This window comes from Hemicordylus capensis, chromosome 2 (assembly GCF_027244095.1).
Source record: "Hemicordylus capensis ecotype Gifberg chromosome 2, rHemCap1.1.pri, whole genome shotgun sequence".
In the NCBI taxonomy this organism is placed as follows: Eukaryota; Metazoa; Chordata; class Lepidosauria; order Squamata; family Cordylidae; genus Hemicordylus; species Hemicordylus capensis.
Window position 1 is genome coordinate 296,406,462 of NC_069658.1, and position 22,495 is coordinate 296,428,956.

The 22,495-nt window shown below is 43.1% G+C and overlaps 1 protein-coding gene across 8 annotated transcripts in view; it reads right to left on the minus strand.

Annotated features, from left to right (window-relative positions):
* Positions 1-1,637: 1,637 nt before the first annotated feature.
* Positions 1,638-22,495, minus strand: part of C2H3orf20 (chromosome 2 C3orf20 homolog) — a 104,631-nt gene continuing 83,773 nt past the window's right edge. For 5 of the 8 annotated variants that reach the window (XM_053295141.1, XM_053295144.1, XM_053295142.1 and 2 more), the window contains 2 exons: positions 3,209-3,262; positions 1,638-1,903 (listed from right to left, as the gene is read on the minus strand). In XM_053295141.1, coding sequence (XP_053151116.1) covers positions 1,777-1,903; positions 3,209-3,262 — 181 coding nt within the window. In that variant the 3' untranslated portion in view covers positions 1,638-1,776. Of the gene's footprint in view, positions 1,904-3,208; positions 3,263-7,648; positions 7,693-22,495 lie in introns of all 8 variants that reach the window. The other 3 variants (XM_053295139.1, XM_053295140.1, XM_053295143.1) reach the window with 3 other exon arrangements.

Below are 22,495 nucleotides of genomic sequence, written 5' to 3' on the forward strand. Positions count from 1 at the left end.
AATACGATTCTAAAGCTGCCCCTTTAGACAATTCCAAATATTCTACTTCTAGCCTGGCTGCACACAGAGACGGGTGCCTAGAGCACCCAAATCTTGTGGGAATCCCCGAATGCAAGGCGCATGTCATGAGATGCATTGTGGAATTTATGGAGGCCAAAACCACAAGTCCTGGCTTCTGTTTACCCACATTGCCAGGAGCAGCATGGAGATTTATCCACCCTGTTCACCGCAGTGCTGGTTGTGTGGACACATGGCTTGTGTGCCACCAAGGCTGTGAGCAGGGAAGGTAAGCTGAACCCTTCCTTCCCCCCTACCTGCCTGGCCACACGCGCAGTTGTGTAAACTGATGGAGTTAAGTGACAACCCACTGATTATCACAACTCCTTTCCCATAGTCATTTTTAAAATTTTTTACCTCATATGTATTCATTCATTCACTCCACTATATTTACTGTATATCCCACTCTTCCTCTAAGGATCCCAAGGTTGTGTACATTACTTTGACACCCCACCAAAGCTTCCAGCCTAACAAATTACTTTCTCTATAATATAGAGAAAAGCTATATAGCAGCACTGAAAAAACCACCGGAGTGGATAGTTTTACTTCTTGGTGTGGTGCGTTTTCCAGGAACCCTGCCTTACCTTATTCTAGAATGAAAGCATGGCAGCTGCTTCTGAATTCAGCACTTGATTCCCACTGGTGAATATACAGAGTCACTGGAATGTAGTTCTAAGAATTAGAAGCGTTTAGGACTGTCATGCTCCAAGGGGGAGGAGGGGTGTTCCTGGCCCCTTTTGACTCCAAAATCCCAGGGTGAGAACAGCCAATATCACCCTCAGCGTAAGCCAGTGGAGGAGGTTATTTCATCACCTCAGCCTTCCTTCTGGCTCGCTGTGTCCAGCCAGTTCCCACTACAGGGGAACTCCAGATCCCATGCTCAAGAGCAGTCCTCTTCATCAGCTGCCTTGGCTTTAGATGTCCGAGAATGGTGCTGACAGTGCTTAAAGCCTACTCCAAGTCCCAGTCTCTCTCACTTCCTGGTTCCTGCCACTCCCAACATGGAGGCCCCACTGGAGCTGTTCCCTGCAGCTCTCCCTGCCTCGTCTGCTCAACCCCAATTCAAGAGGTGATGTTTACATGTGATGTAAACTTATGAGGCACAAGTGGGCTAACTTGTAAACTGCCTAACCAATTTGAATCAAATTTGCTACAGGTGTAGGGACACATTGGGACACCTCAAGGGTGTAGTTTGTGATAATGTCATCCACTGCAATCCAAGATGGCAGATGCATAAACATTTGAGGCATGTGGGCTAACCTGTGAACCACCTAGCCAATTTGAACCACGTTTGGTAGAGTTGTAATGAGTGACACACAAGGACACCTCAATGGCATGGCTTTTGATGATGTCATCCACCCTGATCCAAGATGGTGGATGTGTATACCGCATATAAAGGGAATACACCTGGAGCACAATCCTTGCTTCCATTTCAAAGACTTGGGGCCTTATACACTGTTGAACCAAACATTGGATGACTTCTCAGAGGTTTTTAATTGGGTCTTTAGGGGAGCAGTTTCTGGAAGTTTCCAAGATAAACGTTTTGTATAGAAAGAAACCAAACTGCCAATAACAAAATGGATATTTCTGGGGCCTGCTTTATAACCAATAAAAATGAACTTTGTTGCATCTGTAACTACATCTGAGTGTGCATTAAATACACATGTGCGCAGCTGTATTTTTCCCCAGTGCCAAAAAGATCTTTCCAGTCTCGTGATGCTATTTCTTTTGCTTTTTTCTTGCACTACTGCCACGCTTTGGCTTCTTTTGCTCCACCACTGCAACCACTTCCTCCTCCTCCTCTTTCATCACAGTAACAGAAGACTCTTCCTTCCTAGGCGAAGCGCTAGTATAAAAAGTAAATGCAGAGGGAAAAATGAATGGAGAATGTTATATTGTAGACTGCCTGCCAAAGCCAAATAAGATAACACATATATTGGAACCCTATTAATCTGTGGGCATAGTGGGCAGTGCCATGTGGAAATAGGTGCCTCATTGCCACATTCTCGATAAGCTTGTGAACTCTGATTTCTATGTTAACACAATAGACTCGTAGAGCTGGCAATATATGATGCTCTACCCTGTTCCTTCAGCCATATGATCAGCATGTGACAATCTAACGTCAATGTGAGGTTCCACTCAAATACAGATTTTGTGTTATTAACAGGCTGAAAGCGCATTACAACTCTGACCAAAACATCTTTTTAGCCAAACCAGGATTTCAACAATTAAAAACAGAACTCTGTAATTCTCATGCCCTTCCACTCTCCATTCAAGCACAGGTCTAGTCCATAATTTGGCATTTGGGGAATATTTTCATTTTTCTTTCATTTATACTTTCATTCAAAAAAGCAAGTTCCTAGCAAAGAAAATTGTAGAAATATATAAGCAGGAATTGATGAAGGCTAAAAAAAATTAAAAATGAAGCATATTTAGGCTGAACATAAGAACAGTCCTGCTGGATCAGGCCCAAGGCCCATCTAGTCCAGCATCCTGTTTCACTCAGTGGCCCACCAGATGCCACTGGAAGCCACAGGCAGGAGTTGAGGGCATGTCCTCCCTCCTGCTGTTACTCCCCTGCAACTGGTACTCAGAGGCTAGATTTCTCTGCATAAGAAAGTAAAATGTTAATTGCCTTCAAAGTTCATGAAAGTTCATAGATACACTATATTCTGTGGCTCTTCACATTTGAAGTCTTTATATTCTAACCGTTCCCTTCATTCATTGCCACCTAACAGTTGTTTTGCAAGAAAAAAAACTGAAAACAAATATTGAAAGCAAAATACATTATGCAAAATAAATGTATGCAAATTTAATTTGCATAATTTATTATGAATGCATAACCTGCCTGGGTTTTGCTAGACTGTCTACAAGGCTTTTTATACAACTGTAGTAAGAAGCCTTATTCAGATCAGATTCTGCACACTGAAGGTTGTTGCTATGACTTTTCTGAGACCCTCTCACATCCTGATTCTAGAAACATAGCTCCATTATGCTGAATCATTGCTAAAGTCTAATTATTCCAGGATAGCTTATTCTGTGGGCCAAAATATCTATCTATCTATCTATCTATCTATCTATCTATCTGTTTGTGCATGTATGTATGTATGTATTTGCATATCCCCAAACCTTGCTGTGTAAGAATACTAACCTTTGTACAATTATGATTGTTGGCTTCATTGTAATTTCAGCAGTGGGAGGGGAGCTGCAGAGAAATGAACAAAATATCTATTTTAATGAATGAGTCTTGGTATTTTGTTGTTACCTATTATGCATATTCTAATCATTATAATTTCTATTTAATCTTAAATCAATGTTGTAGATCACCTGGAATAAGTAAAGCATTCCTTCTGGAAAACTAGTCCCCCCATCACACTATTCAGGTTGCCTCGGTACCAATATACAAATTTGGGGAGGGGGAGGTAAAATTTTGAGGAACAATACAATTTATCTAAAAACCCATGTTGAGCTATCTTTAAATGGATTTTTGGTATAAATGCAGACACGATTTTATCAAATACATTTGATTTTATTACTGTCATACCAATTAGGCTGCATTTTCACAATTTTGGTTAATAATGGTGATCCTTTTTAAAGAGTTAACCAGAATTGCTGAGCCCATGGAACTGGTTGTGACAGACACAGATTTCCTAGGCAATCCTGGTCAAATGCTGTGGTTAAACTACATTTAATAAGGACAGATAACCAGGATCAGATCCTGGTTAAATGTGGTTTAAGCACAGTGGTTTGACCAGGATTGCTTTGGAAATCTGCATTCTCACAACCAGCTCTGTGTGGCTCAGCAATCTTGGTTAACTCTAACCATCACTGTGACTGTGATAATGCAGCCTTAGTAAAACGTTTTCCTTGCTTGTGTGCTTCACTTTGTCCAGTACAAGCCTGTACAACTTATAACACATCAGGCGGAATTGTGCTCACCAACTAAAAATGGCAATCCACCCTGGGCTCAACAAACCTCCTGTTTTAGCTGCCTGCCTGGGACTGAACAAACCAGGGGGTTGTTAAGAACCTGGGGGCCACAATACATGTCTGGTGAGTTGTGTTCATCTTGGTGGGTCTCACATTGTTCAGGCCTGATTGAGTGCTTGCTGCTCTTGGGTGACAGAGTCATTTTTAAATTTTTATTTTACATATTCCGATACTGCCCAATAAACACATCTCTGTTTGGTTTACATAAAATACAGAAATTTAAAACACAATTAAAAGTTTAAAATAACTATAAATACAAACTTTAAAACTGTTTAACTAAAGGCCTGTCTTCAACTGCTTCTTAAAAACATCCAGAGATAGGGAGGCTCTAATTCTATTCGGGTGTGCATTCCAAAGTCCTAGAGCAGCTCTAGAGATGGCCCGATTTCAGGTCACCACCAAACAAGCCAGTTGCAGCTTTAACCAGACCTCCCTCGATGATCTTAATAGGTGGTGAAGGTCATGCAGAAAGAGACACGAGAAAAGATTAGAAGACCCTCCCCCTCAATGGAAGGGTCCAGCAGCCAACACCACATGAGCTGGAGTTAAGTAATCATCCTAAGAGGGTTCTCATGCTTGGAAAAATGGTGACACTGTGATTCTGAAAATGTATGTCCTATGAATTCCATGGAGATCACAATGCAAACATTCCTTCAGTTTTCCAGACTGGAACAAAGCTCTTTTGAAAGGCAAGAGGTGCGGAAATAGAGTCTACAATGAGTAAGACATACCACTTTTTACCTGTGATGAAGGTTTTCAGAGAAATTGCTTTATAACATGTAAGCCATGGCCTGCTCACTTAATTATTTGTTAATTTGGATATTCAATCAACGCAATAAGCAGGAAATAAATTTTCTACATGGATGCACACACTGTACTGATTAGCTGGTGATGAATGGGGAGAGGTTGTTTCTGTGTCTCATGGGCCAGTCAGAAAATATAAAACCCTAGCCTGGGAAGAGTTTGAAGTTTGTACCTTCATTCATAACATCTCAAGATTTTCTAGAGAGGCCTGTCTCATACTTGGAAAATTCTGGTTCTCTGTTCACCTTGTTCTAAGGCATGAGTCATACCACTCATGCCTTAGAACTGACTATCAATGCCTATTGGCAATGATAGCAAAAATGATCCTCCCAGTTTGGAGGCAGTATATCACTGAATAACTGTGGCTGGGGTAGAAAAGTGGCTGCGGGGGAGGGTGGCTATTGCCTTCCTGGGAGGATCTGGCTGACCACTGTGGGAATCAGGATGCTAGGATGAGCTTTTGGTCTGATCCAGTAAAGCTCTTCTTAACAAAGCCAAACTGGGAGCAAGCATGAATAGGGCATCGTTGGATATAGCAAAGGACCTGTACCTCTTGTTGGAGCTAGGACCCTGGCAGTATCAGCTCTCAGCTGCAATGTCTCATAGTGACCAGTGGGAGTGGGTGGGTTAGGATCATGGATAAAAGTGCTGGACCCCTCTTTGTTCTTCCAATATTAGTCTACATTTTTGTCTCAGCAGAGATGGCTGTTTGTTTAGTCTCTCTCCCCTTTCAGCCTTAAACTCGGCTTTCCTATCCTTTTGTAACTTCTAAATAAATCCTTGTAGCTCTTCAATACTAAAGAACTGTCTCAAGACCTCTTGCTTTGCTACTTGGGGACGACTGAACTGCTATTCTTCCCCAACACCTCAAGGGGCAAACTACACACGATGCTGAAAGTTGTGCTTTCCCCCATCATTGTGCTTCTAATCACCTCACTGCTCCCTTGAGGCTATTTGCCTTAGGAGGGAAGCTAAGAGCAGCTGGGGAGTGATTTTCATCAGGACCATGTCATGGGGGGGGGATGGTTCAAACCCCACCCGCACATGCCATGGTTCTGATCTGAAAATCTCCTCCACTGTAGCTGTTATTTCATTTCATTTGGTTTCATTTTAAAAGATGAGTTTTGCATCGTGCACATCTGGGGGTGGGGACGGAGAATGAGCACTTTAAAAGGAGGAAGGCAGGTCTTACATGCCCCTCCGTCGCTCCTCTTCCATCACCCTGCCACCCCACCGCAGTGCTGTCAGTATTAAATGCTGTGCCACACGACTACAGGGCTGGTCCCAGAAGCCTGTGGGTGGCATCCGCATATAAATGGCATCCGTGCATGCACAGACACCAGTTGTGTGCCAACACCATCTGTGGACTGCCGAGAATAGCCCTGAAGCCACAAAGTGCTACATTTAAAACTGGCAGTGCCGTGGTGAGGTTGCGGAGGAGCAGCGGTGGAGAGATGGAGGTAAGACCTGCCTTCTGCTTTTAAAGCACCCGCTCATCCCCCACCGAAATGATTTGGCTGGGGCTGCTTGAAGCGTCACAGTGCCTGAAATTAGAGGTGCCACAACGCTTCATGCACATCCCTACACAACAATGCTTTTAGTATCATATGCAGTTTGGTCCTAAATGTTGCACAGCAGGTGAATTTGCAACAGGCAACAGCTCCTTCCATATAGAACAACAGTGAGGGCAGAAGAGACACTGACTGGAATTCTCCCTGCTAAGCAGTTATGAACTGCATGGGGAGCCCTGTTCTGTATTTCATCTGGCAGCACTGGTTCATGGAGGATCTTGACCTCTCTCCTGGCCGCACTTGCTTCAGAAATTTTCCCCACACTTGGCATTTCACTAAGGTAAAGACACACACACACACACATCTTTGGGCACAGCTGTGTTGTTCCACTCCATCACTTTTCCAAGGAGAAAGATTACAGTGGTGACTCTTGTTTTCCTTTGAACTTGTGCTTCTGTGGTAGCAAGTTGTCCCTCAAATGAAGGGAGAGGGATTACATCTTGATCTAAAGAGACACAATTAATTCCTTTTTTCTTATCCTTGCACAAAGTCCAAGGAAGATTTCGTTTACAATTGTGTTAGATAAGAAGCCGCAGAAATCCCAGGGGGTCAAAAAAGCAATTCATCCTGTGACCCAGCCTTCTCTGAAGTTTGAGGGCTTGGTATACAAAAGAAAATGCCTTTTGCAAAAACATCCTAGTTCCCTGGACTGTGAATTAAGTGAGGTTAGGGGTACAGACAGAGGTGGTAATTTCTGGAAATGAGGAGATGGCCTTTTCATAGAGAGCTCTTTAATTCCTTTGTTTTTGAGAGAGAAGTGGGCACAACAGTGTGCTCAGATGAAGATTTGTCTTGGATTTCCCATGTATGCTCACTTGACTAATTACATAAAGAGCAAGAACTGCAAGGGCCAAATTACATAGTACATTCAACAAATAGTTGGCCCCTGTGGATTTGCGTGTTTTTAAATTATAAATAGCTGTGGGGAAAGGGATGATTAGGATTGAGAATGTGGCAAGGGGATTCTAAACCTCTAAACCTCCCGACACATCGTAGCCCCAGAGAAACGCCCAGCTGCAATGTGCCTTGGGAGGGGGAAATTGCCATTGGCATCAATGGAAACTTCCCTCCCAGAGCAGACAGCAGCTTCAAGGGAATGGAGCAACTGTAGTCATGATTGTGGTGCAAGGTTAATCCCTCTTCTCCCCACTGTGGTCCCAAGCAGGACAACCCTCATCCATGGGTATTATTTACAATTTAAAAATCAATATACTGGGTCAACCTACATGTTCTGTGTAATATGAACTCTGTCCAAAAAGAAACATTGGTGCTGAAAGGAATAAAAAAAATCTATGATTATCATGATGTATTTAAAATATGATTTTTTTTAAACCCACAAATTCTCAGAATCCTAGTTAACCCTTTTGTGTAGGCCCACTGAAATCCATTTTGTAGGCCCACTGAAATGTCAAATGTTGACCTTGAATCTTTTAATTATTTCCATACATCAGAGCAAGTGTCTGCATCTTCTTCACTGGGTCATGCTCTGGTCATCTACCCTCTTGATGTCATGGCTGGCCTGTCACCACCCCCTCTCCAAGTAGACTCTGAGTTCAGGGAGGTAGAACCAACACTGGTTCCAAGCCTAGACCACACCACTGAAGCCAAGGATGCCCCAAGGCTGGCAGCCCCCAAGGAAAACCCCTCAGGGTCAGGGACCTCTAAAACAGTACCCTTAGGACCCCACCCCGCTTCTCCCCCATCACCATGCCCTCCCCAGCATGCTAGCACTATGAGGAAGCCTGGGAAGAGCAATTAGAATGGAGAAGGTGCGCTAGACTCCAGGCCCCTTTAAAGTTCAGACACTCCAGGCACAGAGGCAGAGCCCAGGAAGAGTTGTCTGTGCTCTAAGTACTTACAGTAAGGGCTCAACCTACCTCCAGACAGTTGTGAGTCAACTTATTCCCTGTGACCTCTCAAGGGTCCTGCAGCCTCAGCCTCAGCCTCAGCCTCACGGGCAACTAGGACAGGGCAGGGCACTTGATTCCTATACCCTTCTCTTTGGGCTCTCATGGTCACACAGAGGTTCTTCCACTTCTGCACAAAATGCTGTGAAAATAATCCACCCCTCTCACTGCTCACTTCATATGATAACCCACTTCGCATCCCTGGACTGGCCCCCCACACTTTTCTGTATCCTCCGCATTCTCTTTTGCATCTACCTTCAAAGTTCTCTCCTCTTTTTTATTTTGCTCTAATTTGTGCTCCTCCAACTCCCCCACCATCTGCTGTCTAAACTTTCCTAAATGGCTCTGCCCTCTCTTCCTTGCTGCAACTTATGTCTGGAACACCCAGACTACTATGTTGTGCTACTTTTCTTTTCCTTTAAATCTCTCCTTAAAATCCACCTCTTCCATGAAGCCTTTGGCTTAACCCTAGCCAGGCTTCACCCCAACCAAAATGAATCTAAAATACATGTAACTACATTACTGTTGCCTTTACTATTCCTCTCTTTCCTCCCTCTATTGTCTCTTGCACTGTCAAAAGCAAGATTGTAAACTCATCACAGCAAAGACCTGTCTTTCATTTATGCCACTCTGTGAGGCACCAGTACATACATGTTGCTGTCATGCAAAAAATAAATACTGCATCTGCATCTTTAAACTGACTCTCCCATCCAAAATTAAGCTCCCTAACAATTATCCTATCACCAAGGCCCTTCATTTTCTGCAAGACAAAAATGAAAATTTTGCAACTGGGAAAGTCACATTTTTATTTTTATTTTTATTTTTAAATGAATGCAAGATGTTATACTGATGCTTTTTGTTATCTGACATGGTAACTTCATACAACTTGGCTTAAGCAAAAGCCCTGTTCTTAACCCAGTCTGATGGATATACTTGATACAAACTGGAAACGTAATTTCATTTTTCATAGCATAAAAGAAGGTCACGACTAATGTCCCTGTCTATAAGACCTTCTGAATAATGGTCTCCATGATATATCTTCTGCAGAGAAAGAGAGATATTTCATAGGAAAGAGGACAGTAGGTGAAAGGCACACGGAAAAATAGAACAAGCTTGTAAAAAGGAGAACAATAATATAAACAAGCAAGTTTGATTTAAGCCTCATGAACCTTAGCCATTTTCCAGTTACGCACCATCTTTTATGACTCTTCCTTGCCTCTAGCTAAAGCAGCACAGTCAGAAAACTAATTTTGAAAGGGCAAAGTAAATAGGGAAAACTTCATTCTCACAAACTGGGATGATTGCTTTGCATAATGAAGTCATCAGCACAGCAGAGCCCATTGTGAAGTCCACCTGTGCACAGATCTCTTGTTAAGGCTGAATGCTCACCTCCAGTCCTCTTAACGTTAGCCATATTAAATTAAATATGCTTACTAGCAAATTAAAGTGTTAACCTGCTAAAGCTGCTCTGGCACAAATCCTATGCTTGGAAGTTCCACTTCTTCCTTTACTATCAACTAGGTGTTGCTGCAATAGAGGGACCGGAAAGGTCCCATCCCTCCTGCACTTCCACCAGAACTGCCAGCTGACTGCTGAGATGAAAGCATCAGTGAAACAGCATCAAAAGAAACTGCTTCTCTAGGTCTGCAGACAGGGTTCCAGCACAGGTCCTGGGTGCTGCCAAATCCTATGATTCTCTGCATAGCAGTTCATAGCATAGGCCTCAAGTGCTGCTCTTTGTTTTGAAGGGACAGAGGGACTGTGCAGGGGAGCTCTGCAAAAGCAATACATGTCAAGGGCTATTTTTAAAACCTCCAACAGGCAGCCACAAAGTCCCAAATGTCCTGGGATCCAGACATGATTTACAGGCAGTTTCCTTATTTCCTCCATTACTTGCTTTAATTCAAAAAGCATTTTAACTATTAGCAAAGTTCCAGTGTGTGTCACCACACTCAATTATTCACAGCAATAGACAGAGACGTTGACCGACTGCGCAAGCATTAATGCAATTTAGGGCTGGGGACTGCTTGCTCCCTGATAATTTATTACGGCCGATTATGCAGACCAAGAGAAAGTCTGGGACTTGCTTACAATAAATGTACAATCCATACTCCATCACTAACTGAAACTACACTGGATATCCCAGTGTCTTAGACTCTGTGGGATTTAAGGCCTTTTATGCTATTTTGTTCTTGTTATTTTCTGCTGTCCAGGACACTAAGACAGCCAAACTCATGACCTCTTTTCTGATTGAACTAAACAGACATCAAACAGGTGGACATTATCAGATCTATGGGACACATTCAGCCGCATTACAATTTGATGCAGACATTTGCTCAAAGTTCACAACCATCAGAGTTTCTATCTGTTTTTCTTGCAGAAAAATGTTTTAAAATGTGAGCAAAGGGTGCATAATATGTACATTCTAAGATGTAAGTGTATAGCCCATTCCTAAAGAAAGTGTCTGACACACAGAACAATGATGCATTGGCCAGCAAGAAAGCAACTTAATAGAACTTTTCAATTAACAACACTTTTTGACACCCTCCTCTTCCCCCCAAAGCCCTCTTTACTAGCCAAAGTTTCTTGAAGGAAGGATGGATACAAACATTATCAGTACAACTCATGCCATGGTCAGTTTCTTCTCTCCTACTGTTCCATTTTAGTGCTCTGTGTATGAATGTTGTCCCATATCAATCAGCAGCAGTTCTTCCCAAAATAGCGGCATTGACCATGCCACCATTATGGTGTTTGGGATAAGACAGGACAAGGCAGGACATGGTTAAGCTGTTTGCTGTGCCTCATTCTCCCTAACCACTTATTTGCTGGTACATGGCCTCTAACCACTGGTCTGTGGGCATCAGTGTTCCCTAAGGTGTGTGCATGTGCATGCACACACATGGTTTTTGATGTCCTCTCAGTTACAGTAATTTTAGATCCTGCTCAGGTTGAATCAGGAAGGCCCCACTCTGAATGCACATGTGCACACACTTCCTTGACACTGCTACCCAGAACAAAACTCATTCTGCACACAGATGGAAAGAATGAGAGGGAACACGAGTGGGCAACCCTGCAAACTTCAAACAATCAGATCCAAAAGTGATGCAGCAAACCCACTAGCAAATACCTTTCAGAAAAATGCCTGTGCCAATTCTGTTTGTCATGTGTCTCCAATATGCCCCTCATGTCATGAAGTTCTCAGGACTGACCCAAGGATAAGCAGCATCCTAGGCAAGAACTGGACTTTGGAATGTGCTCCCTATTGAAATAAGAGCCTCCCCATCTCTGGCAACTTTTAAAAAGGCATTGAAGACACATTTATTCACCCAGGCTTTTAATTAGATTTATAGTTTTAATATTTTTAATATTGGGTTTTAAATGTCTTCAATGTTTCAAATGATTTTAATTGTTAATTGATTTGATGTTTTAAATGGTTTTTATTGTAAGCCACCCAGAGTCACAAGTTTTGGGTGCTATAGAAATATTTTAGATAGATAGATAGATAGATAGATAGATAGATAGATAGATAGATAGATAGATAGATAGATAGAAGCATCCCTCTCCACAGTTGACTCCAGAAACAGCAAGCCACCAGCTCAGCTTGGCCTCCCCTTCAGGTAGTTACCCTGGGCAACCATTTGGCTCACTCAGCCCTAAGGCTGGCCCTGGATGTTCTCTTTCTGACCCTGGTCCATATGAATCACTTTCAGCTCCATAGCACTGAATGAACTGTATATAAGACAATCTGCTACTGCCTACATTTTGCTTGTCTGACTTGTGACATGTGTGCACTTTCCTCTCACTCCTACAGTCTGCCTCCTTTTAACAAGAAGTATATTGATTATCACAATGAATACTGAGCAATCTCTGAGCAGAGGACAGGATATGGAATGTGTTTATTTTTTAAAAATGCCCTCCTCATAACAAATTCAGCTACCTTCAACTTTTCCTGAAACCCAGTGCCAGAGATTTGTCTTGCTGACCTTTGAACAGACAGGCTTTCCTCTCTGCCGCTTTCTAGCATTCCTTTGCCATGTCGAAAGCATCCTATTTGACAGACCATCAGCCTGCTTTCCTGCCCCGCGCCCGACCCCAGCTCATTCACAATGCCCAGAAAGGAACACAGCTGCTGGGTTTTCATATAGCCCTGAGTCATTGATTGGACTCAGACCATTGCCCTGCTTAGCAAAAGTTCTATACATTACAAATAGCACTAGCTCTGTGGGAGCTGTAATACATTTTCAACCTCATTCTGCATTCTTTGCAGTCTCTGGACATGACCATTTGTCTGTTTAAAAAACATGTTATCCTTCTCTTTGACTGACCATCACACATCTGCTACCACTCTGTAGGACTGTTCTCACGGCCATTCACTGGCTAGAACAAGTGTTCTACCCAACTTCAGGAGCTGTGCATGCTCCCGATTATCAGTTGCGTGGGTTAAACTCGTGCGGGGTTAAACTCGTGCGGAAGAGCGGGAAGTGAATGTGTGGGAATCGGGCGCAGACTCCGATGGCATTTCCTCCTACCTTGGTACTATGCTAGGTAAAAGTGCTGGGTAGGATGACACCACCAGAGCCTGTGTCTGCCTTCCACATGATCACTTTCCCCTCCTCCAACCTCATTTTAAACTCACACATGACCAGAAATCGGAAGTGTGCATAGTTCCTGAAGCTGGGAAGGATGTTTGTTTGTTCTACCTAGTTAACTGTCATGAGAACGGTCCTCTTGACTGCTATACAAGCACAGTGCTCTGAGACAAAAGTGCTCTCATTCAGATGTCCTAGAGTCATTCAGTGCTCTCATTCAGATGTCCTAGAGTAACTGATATCCCTTAAAAAAAAAGTGTCAGACATCCCAGAGAGTCAGGGCTTGCTGGTGCTCAGATCTGAAGAGAACTCCTCCTTTGAAGAGGACATCTATAAAAACTACTTCATGGTGGGATAAAGTTCAGACTTGACTGCAGAATGTAATATATGAACATATTAGCCACCATGTTTCTAGAGATAGGATGAGATTGTTCAGTGTATGTTTTGTGAAAAGCCAACCAAATGAATGGGATCTGGATCCTACACAGTCTCATGGCTTCTTCCATGAGTGCATATAAAGTTATATAAGTTATATATAAAGTTGTAAACTTGGAAAACACCATATCCCACTTCCCTTCCTTCTGCATTCAGATTATTTTGCAGAAAGAATGAATGTTTGCTAACAGGGTACAAATACTTCCTAACTTCCACTCTTATCTCTGCTTTATCCTTCAGTGAATGCTCATAAGATTGCTAGCAAGCTCTGGTGACGCATAAACTGCTTCCTGGACCCTCCAGCCAACATGTAGACAACTTGTTATCAGCAGTACACTGATCAGTTCTTAGGAGTCCATGGGCATGATCCAGCAAAAAATGAGTCATTACTAAATTCCAGTGAAAGCAACAAAATGTGATTTCATTGCAGCAAATTTAAACCACATTGCTTTCAATGGGACTTAACTTTTGCTGGATTGTGCCCCCTGTGTTTAAAGACTCTGTGAGTGTTCCTGCTGCCCGTAAGCTGTGCAAGAGCTCAGGCTAAGTAGGAAAGTCAGGCCTAGCAGGACGACCAGAGCTAGGCAAGGTGCATTTTCACAGAGGCTGAGGTTTTGTAGTGGACTTGATGGCTCCACCCCTTCCTGGATCCTCTGAGGGTCCTGATCTGAGCACATGAGAGGTTGCCACCGCCTCCCAAGTAGACCAGATGGATGGGAAGACCGCTGTTCCTCAGGTCTCATTGCTGAGAAGGAGGATCAAGAGTGAGAATCCCTGGGTTCCCCACATCCTCAGGTGGGATGGCCTCCAGCTGTTGCTAGGACTAGGCATTGAGTCCCCAGGATCTCAGTTTGTACTGGGAGCTGTCACAAGATCTATCTCCTCTTCAAAGGAGGAGTTCTCTTCAGATCTGAGCACCAGCAAGCCCTGGCTCTTTGGGATGTCTGGCACTTACCATCCACCCCCCACCCCATGATCTATGCCCCAGCTGCACACCTATGGCCTTTCTACAGCTGTTGAACTACAGCTTCCATAATGCCTAACTCCTGGCCACTGTGTATGGGCATGATGGGAACTGAAGATCAGGACATTTAGGACCGACAAAAGGAAGTACTTTTTCACACAGTGCATAATTAATCTATGGAATTCTCTGCCACGGGATGTGGAGATGGGCACTAGCTTGGATGGCTTTAAAAGGGGGCTTGGACAAATTCATGGAGGACAGCTCTATGAATTGCTACTAATTGGTAGCTATAGGCCACCTCCAACTTCAGAGGCAAGATGCCTCTAAATACCAGCTGCAGGGGATCATGAGCAAGAGAGAGGGTATGCCCTCATCTCTTGCCTGTGGGCTTCTCAGAGGCATCTGGTGGGCCACAATGTGAAACAGGACGTTGGCTAGATAGCCTTGGGCTGTTCCAGCAGGGCTTTTCTTATGAAGTCCAAAAATAGCTAGAGGGCTGAAGTTATGCAGCCCTGTTCTATACCAATTACTATATACTTGTAGGTTAGGGGGGATCTCAGATGGGATCTCTCAGCAGCTGGTCTTGGGCAGCTTCCCTCAGAAGGGGAGCTACCATCAGATGAATAGGTTAGAAGAACCTGCACCGCCCTGCCTCCAGAGCTGCCTCTAGAGGCTGTCTCCCCTCCCCTGCTGGCCAGTTCTCCAGTCGCCTACCACTGTGCTGTTCTCCATGGAAATGGCAAAGTGCCCATCCCCAGTGCGGCAGCGGTGCTCCTGCAGCCTGCTGCTGCTTTCTAAATGCTCAGAGTCAGAGTTGGATGAAGTGTGGGTGCTAGAAAAATGTCTCTGCCATTGCTGGGTGCAGGGAGGCTGCCCCGCCATGCATCCGCCATTACCGCTGCTGGGAGCTGCCAGGGTAGAAAGCCCCCCGCCCACTGCTACAGAAGGGCTGCAAGCCATTGACTTCCCTCCTGCATCACCTGGCCCATCAGCAAGCTGGAGGAATTTTTAAAAACTCATGTACCAGAGCCTCTCTCTCTGAGGTACAATTCCAACCTGAGCCAAGTAGCTGATCCCAGACTGGCTATGGTCAGCTGCCCCTTGGTTCCACAAAACTCTTGTCCCTAGGCTAGTCCAGAAGTTTGAGTAATACATCCAAGAAGCAAAGCAGGCTTGCTTTGCTCAGCCTTGCCCTGCCTCTGCTTGACTTAGTACTTGTTCCCAGCTCAGCCCTGGCCACAATTTCTGCCTCAAACCCTTTGCTTGACTGTAACCTAGGTCGACTCTGGTCCATCCTTGATTGCTCCTCTTGCCTCTGGCTCTCCACTTCTCACCCACCTGCACCTGAACTGGAGCTCCAAAGTCAAGGCTTCACTGCAGTCTCACTCCTTTCATCATGGATATACTTGAGGTGTTTGTTTTTATAACTCACTCTGTTCCCACACACCTACAGAATCAGTTCCCAGCAGTGATAATGGGGCATCTAGAGGATGGCATTGTGTACTTTAGTCTACATAGCATGTGACTTGGCAGAAATGTTGCCAGATATGTGTGGTTTTAGAAAGTATGGGTGGGCACCCCCAAAATCCAATATGGCAGCTAAAAATCCAAAATTCAATATGTCATCACAATATTACATTTGAGTTTAAGCTCACCAGAATAATTCAAATAGTGATAACGCCCTAAGATTTGGCAGACACATTGTCAGATATGTCTGGTTTTAGTAAGTAAAGGTGAGAACCACAAAAATTCAATATGGTGGCTAAAAATCCAATATGGCATTGCAATATTGAATGTTTAAGCTCACCAGAATCAATCCAATTATAGATTGGATGTCAGGAAGACTTGAGATTTGGCAGACATGTCAGATATGTGTAGTTTTAGAAAGTAATGTTTGGCACCCTAAACATCCAATGTGGTGGCTAAAAATTCATTATGATGGCTAAACATACATATGGTCTCATGATATTAAATGTTAAAAATAATCAGATTCATAATTATACAGATCAGAGATATGGCAGAAATGTTGTCAGATGCTTATGGTTTTCGGTACCCCCCTAAAATCCAGTGTGTTGGCTACAAATCCAATATGGTAGCTAAACACTGTAGCTAAAAATATGGTGTAATACTATTTGAATGATTCTAAAGATTTCTAACGTTCAATAGAATGTCATTCAAATAGGTATACAAAACTGAAAAGAATATCATTCAGATTGGATGGAATATATTTTATTTGATGGAAAGGAGCATCAGAATTTGCAAGAGAACACGTTTCTGAAGAAATTGAGCTACCGTAATTATCTTAACCATCATTAACAATGCTTGCTACCATTAGGTTCAATTGACTGGTTATGAACAGACCTATTAGAATAATCAAAGTACTTAAATGGCAAAGCTAACTAAATGAGTTAATGGGGGTAGGGTGGGTGGGTGGGTGAAGACAGACGACAGTCCATTGCAGTCAAGACCACTTTTGAAACACACACCTTTCTTTCCAGTCAGTTTTGCAGGCACATTTCTCAAGTTCCTTTCAGTATTCTGTAATGGATGGAAATGTTGTCCAAAGCATTTTGCATGTTCCTCCCTCTTTTTTCCATCCCCACTCAGCGGGACTTGCTATATTTGGTTGGCATGCAGTTGCTTGGCCTCATACTATTCCTGCCTGGTATGCAGTCCACTCTGAGTACAATAAGAGTACATCTAGAGTTGATGCAATATCAAAATAGATTTTCTGTTTCCTTGCATAAAGTTCAAGTCTTGTATAATCCACATGCATGGCTGTACTACCTCTGTCATACATGATTACCACAAACCTCTCCAAGATCTGGAGATCTTGGTCTTCAATCACTGCCGGGCAAAGACTCAGTTTTGTAAAAACACTTGACACATCATCAAATGTTTTCCATGCCCACCATGCAGACTTCTTGCCTTTGCCACAAAAGGATAATATGGTATCACACCTAGGGAATGTGTGGAAGAAGGACAGTCCCCTATTTTTCCAGTCCCTAATGAGTCAGTGATTTCATGGACAGGAATCCATTGATGCTTTGTGCCTTCCCTAAAAGAAACCAGCATGGTCTGAAGGCCAAGCTCCTTAAAGTGATAGAAGAACTGATATGACAATGACTATGATATCATTGGCTTTGATTAAAAGTTCCTTGCAACCCAATGATACTGCATTTCTCACATGTACAAATATGCACATGTGAGCCTCTTCATTTGAGCAAGGAGCCAAATTATCCACGCAGATATCTTGGTTGCTTATAACATTTTCTCCTTTAGTTACTATAATTGTTACTCCTGCACAGAGTGCTGCTATCTTGTCTGATAAAAAGTAGGAACTTTTGTTAGAATCTCGTAAAAAGCTTTTTCAATCATTTGGCGCTGTGTTGGTTCCTACTACCATTCTCAAACCTTTTCCTTGGGCACACCTAGTCTCTGCTTTCGGCCTGTCCTGCAAGAACACATCACATACAATATCACATCTCTTGTGCATTGTAGAATATGTCAGCACTGCATGGAGAAACACATCCTTTGCATAACTATGAAAGGTTATTCCTGTACTCCATGGTGGTAGGCTATTCACCAGTGCTGACCCATCTACTATGATTATTATCTGCTGATGGTTCCTTCTGCAGAACTGTTACATCAAGAATTTCAATAAGTTGTGACTTCTCACAGTTATGAAGTGCCCCACTGTCACTGAGTGAGGCTGGGGAGGGCTGATTTTCATACTTTAAAAACTCTTGCAAATTCAATTGTCTGTTCTGACAAGAGATAAAGAGTCATGTTAAAAGGTTGCGATCTTCCTTTATTATAGCCTGTGGATCAACAAACTGCTGCTTGAAGAAACCAAACTTGTTTTTTTTAAATAGGTCAATAGAAAAGTTTTTCATCTTCATTGTCTAGCCGTACCATGAGTGACTTGAACTGTTCTCTACCTGTCATAGTGTGTAAAAATCCTGTGGGCAAAACTCTGATCTGCTATATCTCAGATGTGGAATTCTGTCAATTTTTCCCCAAGATAGATAAATACATAATAAATTCTTCTGTGAAAGTCTGACCCATTTCCAGAATCACATTATATCAAAGAATGCTTATTGGGCTCACCCACACTGTTCATGGTTTGCTGCTGTTCCTTAACTCCTTGATTTTGAAGGCAGTTTACAGAAGATGAGTGAAGGAGGAAAGAGAAATAATATAACAAGATAACCCCACCTGCCCCCCAAATTACTTTCTGCTGACGCTACCTCTGTGTGCAAAGATTCAAGGGATTTTGAATGGCATTCTCCATTCCACTCATGTCCTCAGTGAGAGAGCATTTTAGAAATGCAGTGCCCAACACATTTGCATTTGAGAGATTTTCCTACCTGTGCTCCTGGCAGATGAGGCCAAATCTGAGTAACCTAATTCTAAATTTGAAGTATACTGTTGTGGGAAACTAGTTCCAGAGCATAGGCAGAGTACATCAATAAGTTAGAAAAAAGAATTTTAAAAATATGTTACATGAGAGCTGATTGAAATACTTTGATTAGTTATCCTAGTGCATTCAAGTGTGCAAATAAGAAAGAAAATTTGTGTTTTCTTAATGTGGCCATGTTAATATAGCAATACCGTATTTATTTTCATCCACCATATTGCATTTTTGAGGTGCCAAACATTACTTTCTAAAACTATACATATCTGACAACACGCCTGCCAAATCCCAGGCCTTTATCTACAATTGGATTGATTCTGATGGGCTTAAACATTTAATATTGTGACGCCATATTGGATTTTTAGTCACCATGTTGAATTTGGGGGTTACCATCTTTAGTTTCTAAAATCAAACACATGGTAAAATCTCAGGGCTTTATCACTATTTGAATGATTCTGGTGAGCTTAAACATGTAATATTGTGATGCCATATTGAATTTTGGATTTTTAGCCACTATATTGGATTTTGGGGTGCCCACCCATACTTTCTAAAATCACACATATCTGACAACATTTCTGCCAAGTTGCATGCTTTGTAGACCAAAGTGCATGATTCAGCTTACTTTTGCCATTTAGCTGCTCCACTATGTAAGTGTCCACACCCCTTATTCCATCAATCTGAAACTCTGCTCTAGTTCAAGTTCAAAAGCAGCTGTTAATGGGGTGGGGGAGAGAATGAAGTAATGCTGTTCCCAGATATCAATGCTGCCACAGTAATAAGGGCTCTAGCCCTCTTGAACGTGACTGCAGAGAATACCACAGGAATGAACAACCATTAGTCATCCATGGCAAATGATTTAACAGACTGTACTAGAGATGATGCTATATCCATTGACTACATGCTTTGAATGGATGGGCTTTCTTCCTCCAATCTACTAAACTCCTAAAATCAGACTGTAAATCTTTTCACTGCGAGGGTTCCTACTAATGAGGCCCAAGTGACATAAAATAATATGCACCCAAGCACGGGGCTGGGAGAAGAGGGGAACAGCCTCTCATTGCTCATTGGGCCTGTGTAAGTATATCTAGAATACATTATTAAACAAAGTCTCTAAGTTCACAATAAATTAAGTATGTTCGGTCAAAAGGTATCTGGTTTTTATCTGTATGTGTTTTCATTATGCTTCAGCAACTTGGGTCATCAGCAGAATATAGAACTGGAATATAGATTGCAATGATGGGTGCAGAAGATATACAAAATAGCAAACATGTAGTAATTATCTGAAGACAATGGAAAGAAAAGAGAACAATAAAGGGTTCAGAAGGGAAGAAGCTACAGCCTTGAGAAGGCCTTGTAGGAGAGGGAAACAAACCGCTCCTAAAAACCCCAGGGGCAGGGGACCCCAGTGGGAGTTTGGTTCTCTCTACCCAAGAAGTTTTTTTTGGTTTTTGTTTGCAGGGAGGAAATCAGCCTCTTAACCTCTCTCCCTTACTTGTCCCAGAGGCTGCGTTTCATCACCAGCCAAGTAAGTGGAGCTTAGTGGAGAGTAGGGTAGGGGTTTGGGGGCTAGGTTGGTAACAGGAATTCTTCTTCATCACCATCATCACCATCATCTTTGTTAGCTACCCCATAACAAATTGTTCTCTGGGGTGCTCACAACAGAGAATTAAAACATACAATGAAAACACATAACACATTAAATCGTAACAGACAAAAAAATTATTTTGCTCTAATTTAAGCAGGAGAAGATTTCAGGGATTTTCATTCTTCCCTGAGATGAGCACTATAAGCCCCTGATGCTTGTATCAGGGCCCAAGCCTGATGAGCTTTATGATACCTCTAGTATAGGTGTCTTCAGTACCCAATTATGTGCAGGTTTCCATCCTCGGTGTTTGGAAATGCCTGCTTTAAAAGTTTGTACAACCTGCCTCTGACAACAGGAGGAGGAGGAAAAGAGAAGGAAAGGAAAAGGCTATGAAAAAGTTGACATAAATAGTTCTTGCTCCACTTTTCTCAGGAACTGGAGTGATCCCTCATATTGCCTATTCAGTGTCTCATTGCATTTAGTTCATCTGTCCAGCATGTAGGAACAAACTACTGGCTTCCATAAGAATGTCAGTCATCCACACCAACAACTAATGGTGAATATCAACATATACTGAGGGGATGGTCTTAAACTATGCAAAAGGTATATGTTGTATTCACTTATTTTATTTGGATTTCTGTTCTTCCTTTTTCTAGGTCTCAGCCACAGGGGGGGAAACAATGCAAAAAGATGTTATCTTAGAATTATGAGCCCAACACCTTACAATAAAGAAACATAAAGAACATATTATTATCCACTCCTTTTAAAATATAGGCTGCAAAAAGCTTCTAGAAACAACCAGATATCAGGAGCAAATTAGAAGGGTCCTGAAAATCAGAAACTAGAGTTAGGGTTCTGCTATGATGCAGATTGGGGTCTGTTCTAACTCTGAAAAATATCTGCCTGAAAACAAACTCCATGTAGTCAGACATGCAGAAACTGCTCCAGGTTAAGCAGGGCTAATTTCTTGGTGGGGTAGTGTCTGAAATATACTTTGCTGTGCTAGTGAAAGAGACAAACTAGCTCCCTCCTCCCTCTGCTAGCTTGACATGAAAGAAACTTAAAGATTGGTTTCCTTCCAGTCTGTACTCCTGGGTAAGCAGGTATTCTGCCTTTCAGGTTGAAAAGACTAGGCTTTCCGTTTCGTAATAAGAAACAAAGGCAACTGAAGCTGATATTGCTCAGCTGAAATCAGTATCAACCATGGGCATAGCACTCATTGGACAAACAGGGACAAATGTCCCTGGGCCCAGAGGGTCAAGGGGCCACAAGGGGCCCACAATCAGGCCACCCACAAGCAGGCCACCCCTTCCCTGCTCTGCCATCACCACCCCTGCTGCCGTCGCCACCCCTGCCCTTGCCCTGCCGCTGCCCCGCCACCACTATTTCTGTTGGCCTCCCAGAGGGTGAAGGCCTTTAAGCGGCGGTGGCAGCAGTGAGTGCTGTAGCTCTCCAGCCGTCCTCTCCAGCTGAACTGTGCACCTGTGCAGTTTGGATATGGATGTCACATGTCTGATGTCACATGCATGCAAGGTCCATATCCGAACTGTGCAGGTGCACAGTTCAGCTGAAGAGGCCGGCCGGCCAGCTATAGCACCCGCCACCGCCCGGTTCACCCCTCACCCTCCAGAGGTAAACAGAAATAGCAGAGATGGGGCAGGGGGCCAGCAGAGCAGGATAGGAACAGCGGGGAGATGTTGGTTGCCCCACTCCTTGTATCTGATGTCAGCTGCATGGGGCATGGCTTGGGATGCTGGGGCACTTTGTGCATGCACGGGGGGGGGGCAAAAAAGATCTTGTCCCCTGGCCCCCAGGGGTCTCACTATCCCCCTGATATCAACACATCTCTTCAATCTGGATCTTCCAAAATACTGATGGGACTTGATATTTTAAAACAAACAAACAAACATTGTTGTGATTCTGATATGTGCTTGCAATATTTCCAGGTCCCAAAATGGTTAAAAAATAAAAAATAAAGATGGCCTTGCCTTCTAATCACCTCTCCAGTTGATCTCAATTGGCAGTGGGGCTCATGGTGAAGAAATACCTTGGGCCTTAGCTGTTTAGGGCTTAATAAGCTATAACCAGCAATTTGTATTTTGTTTGGAAACGTATCAGTAGCCAGTGAAGCTGTTTCAACACAGGAGCAATATGGTCTCTTGGAGATGACTGCCGG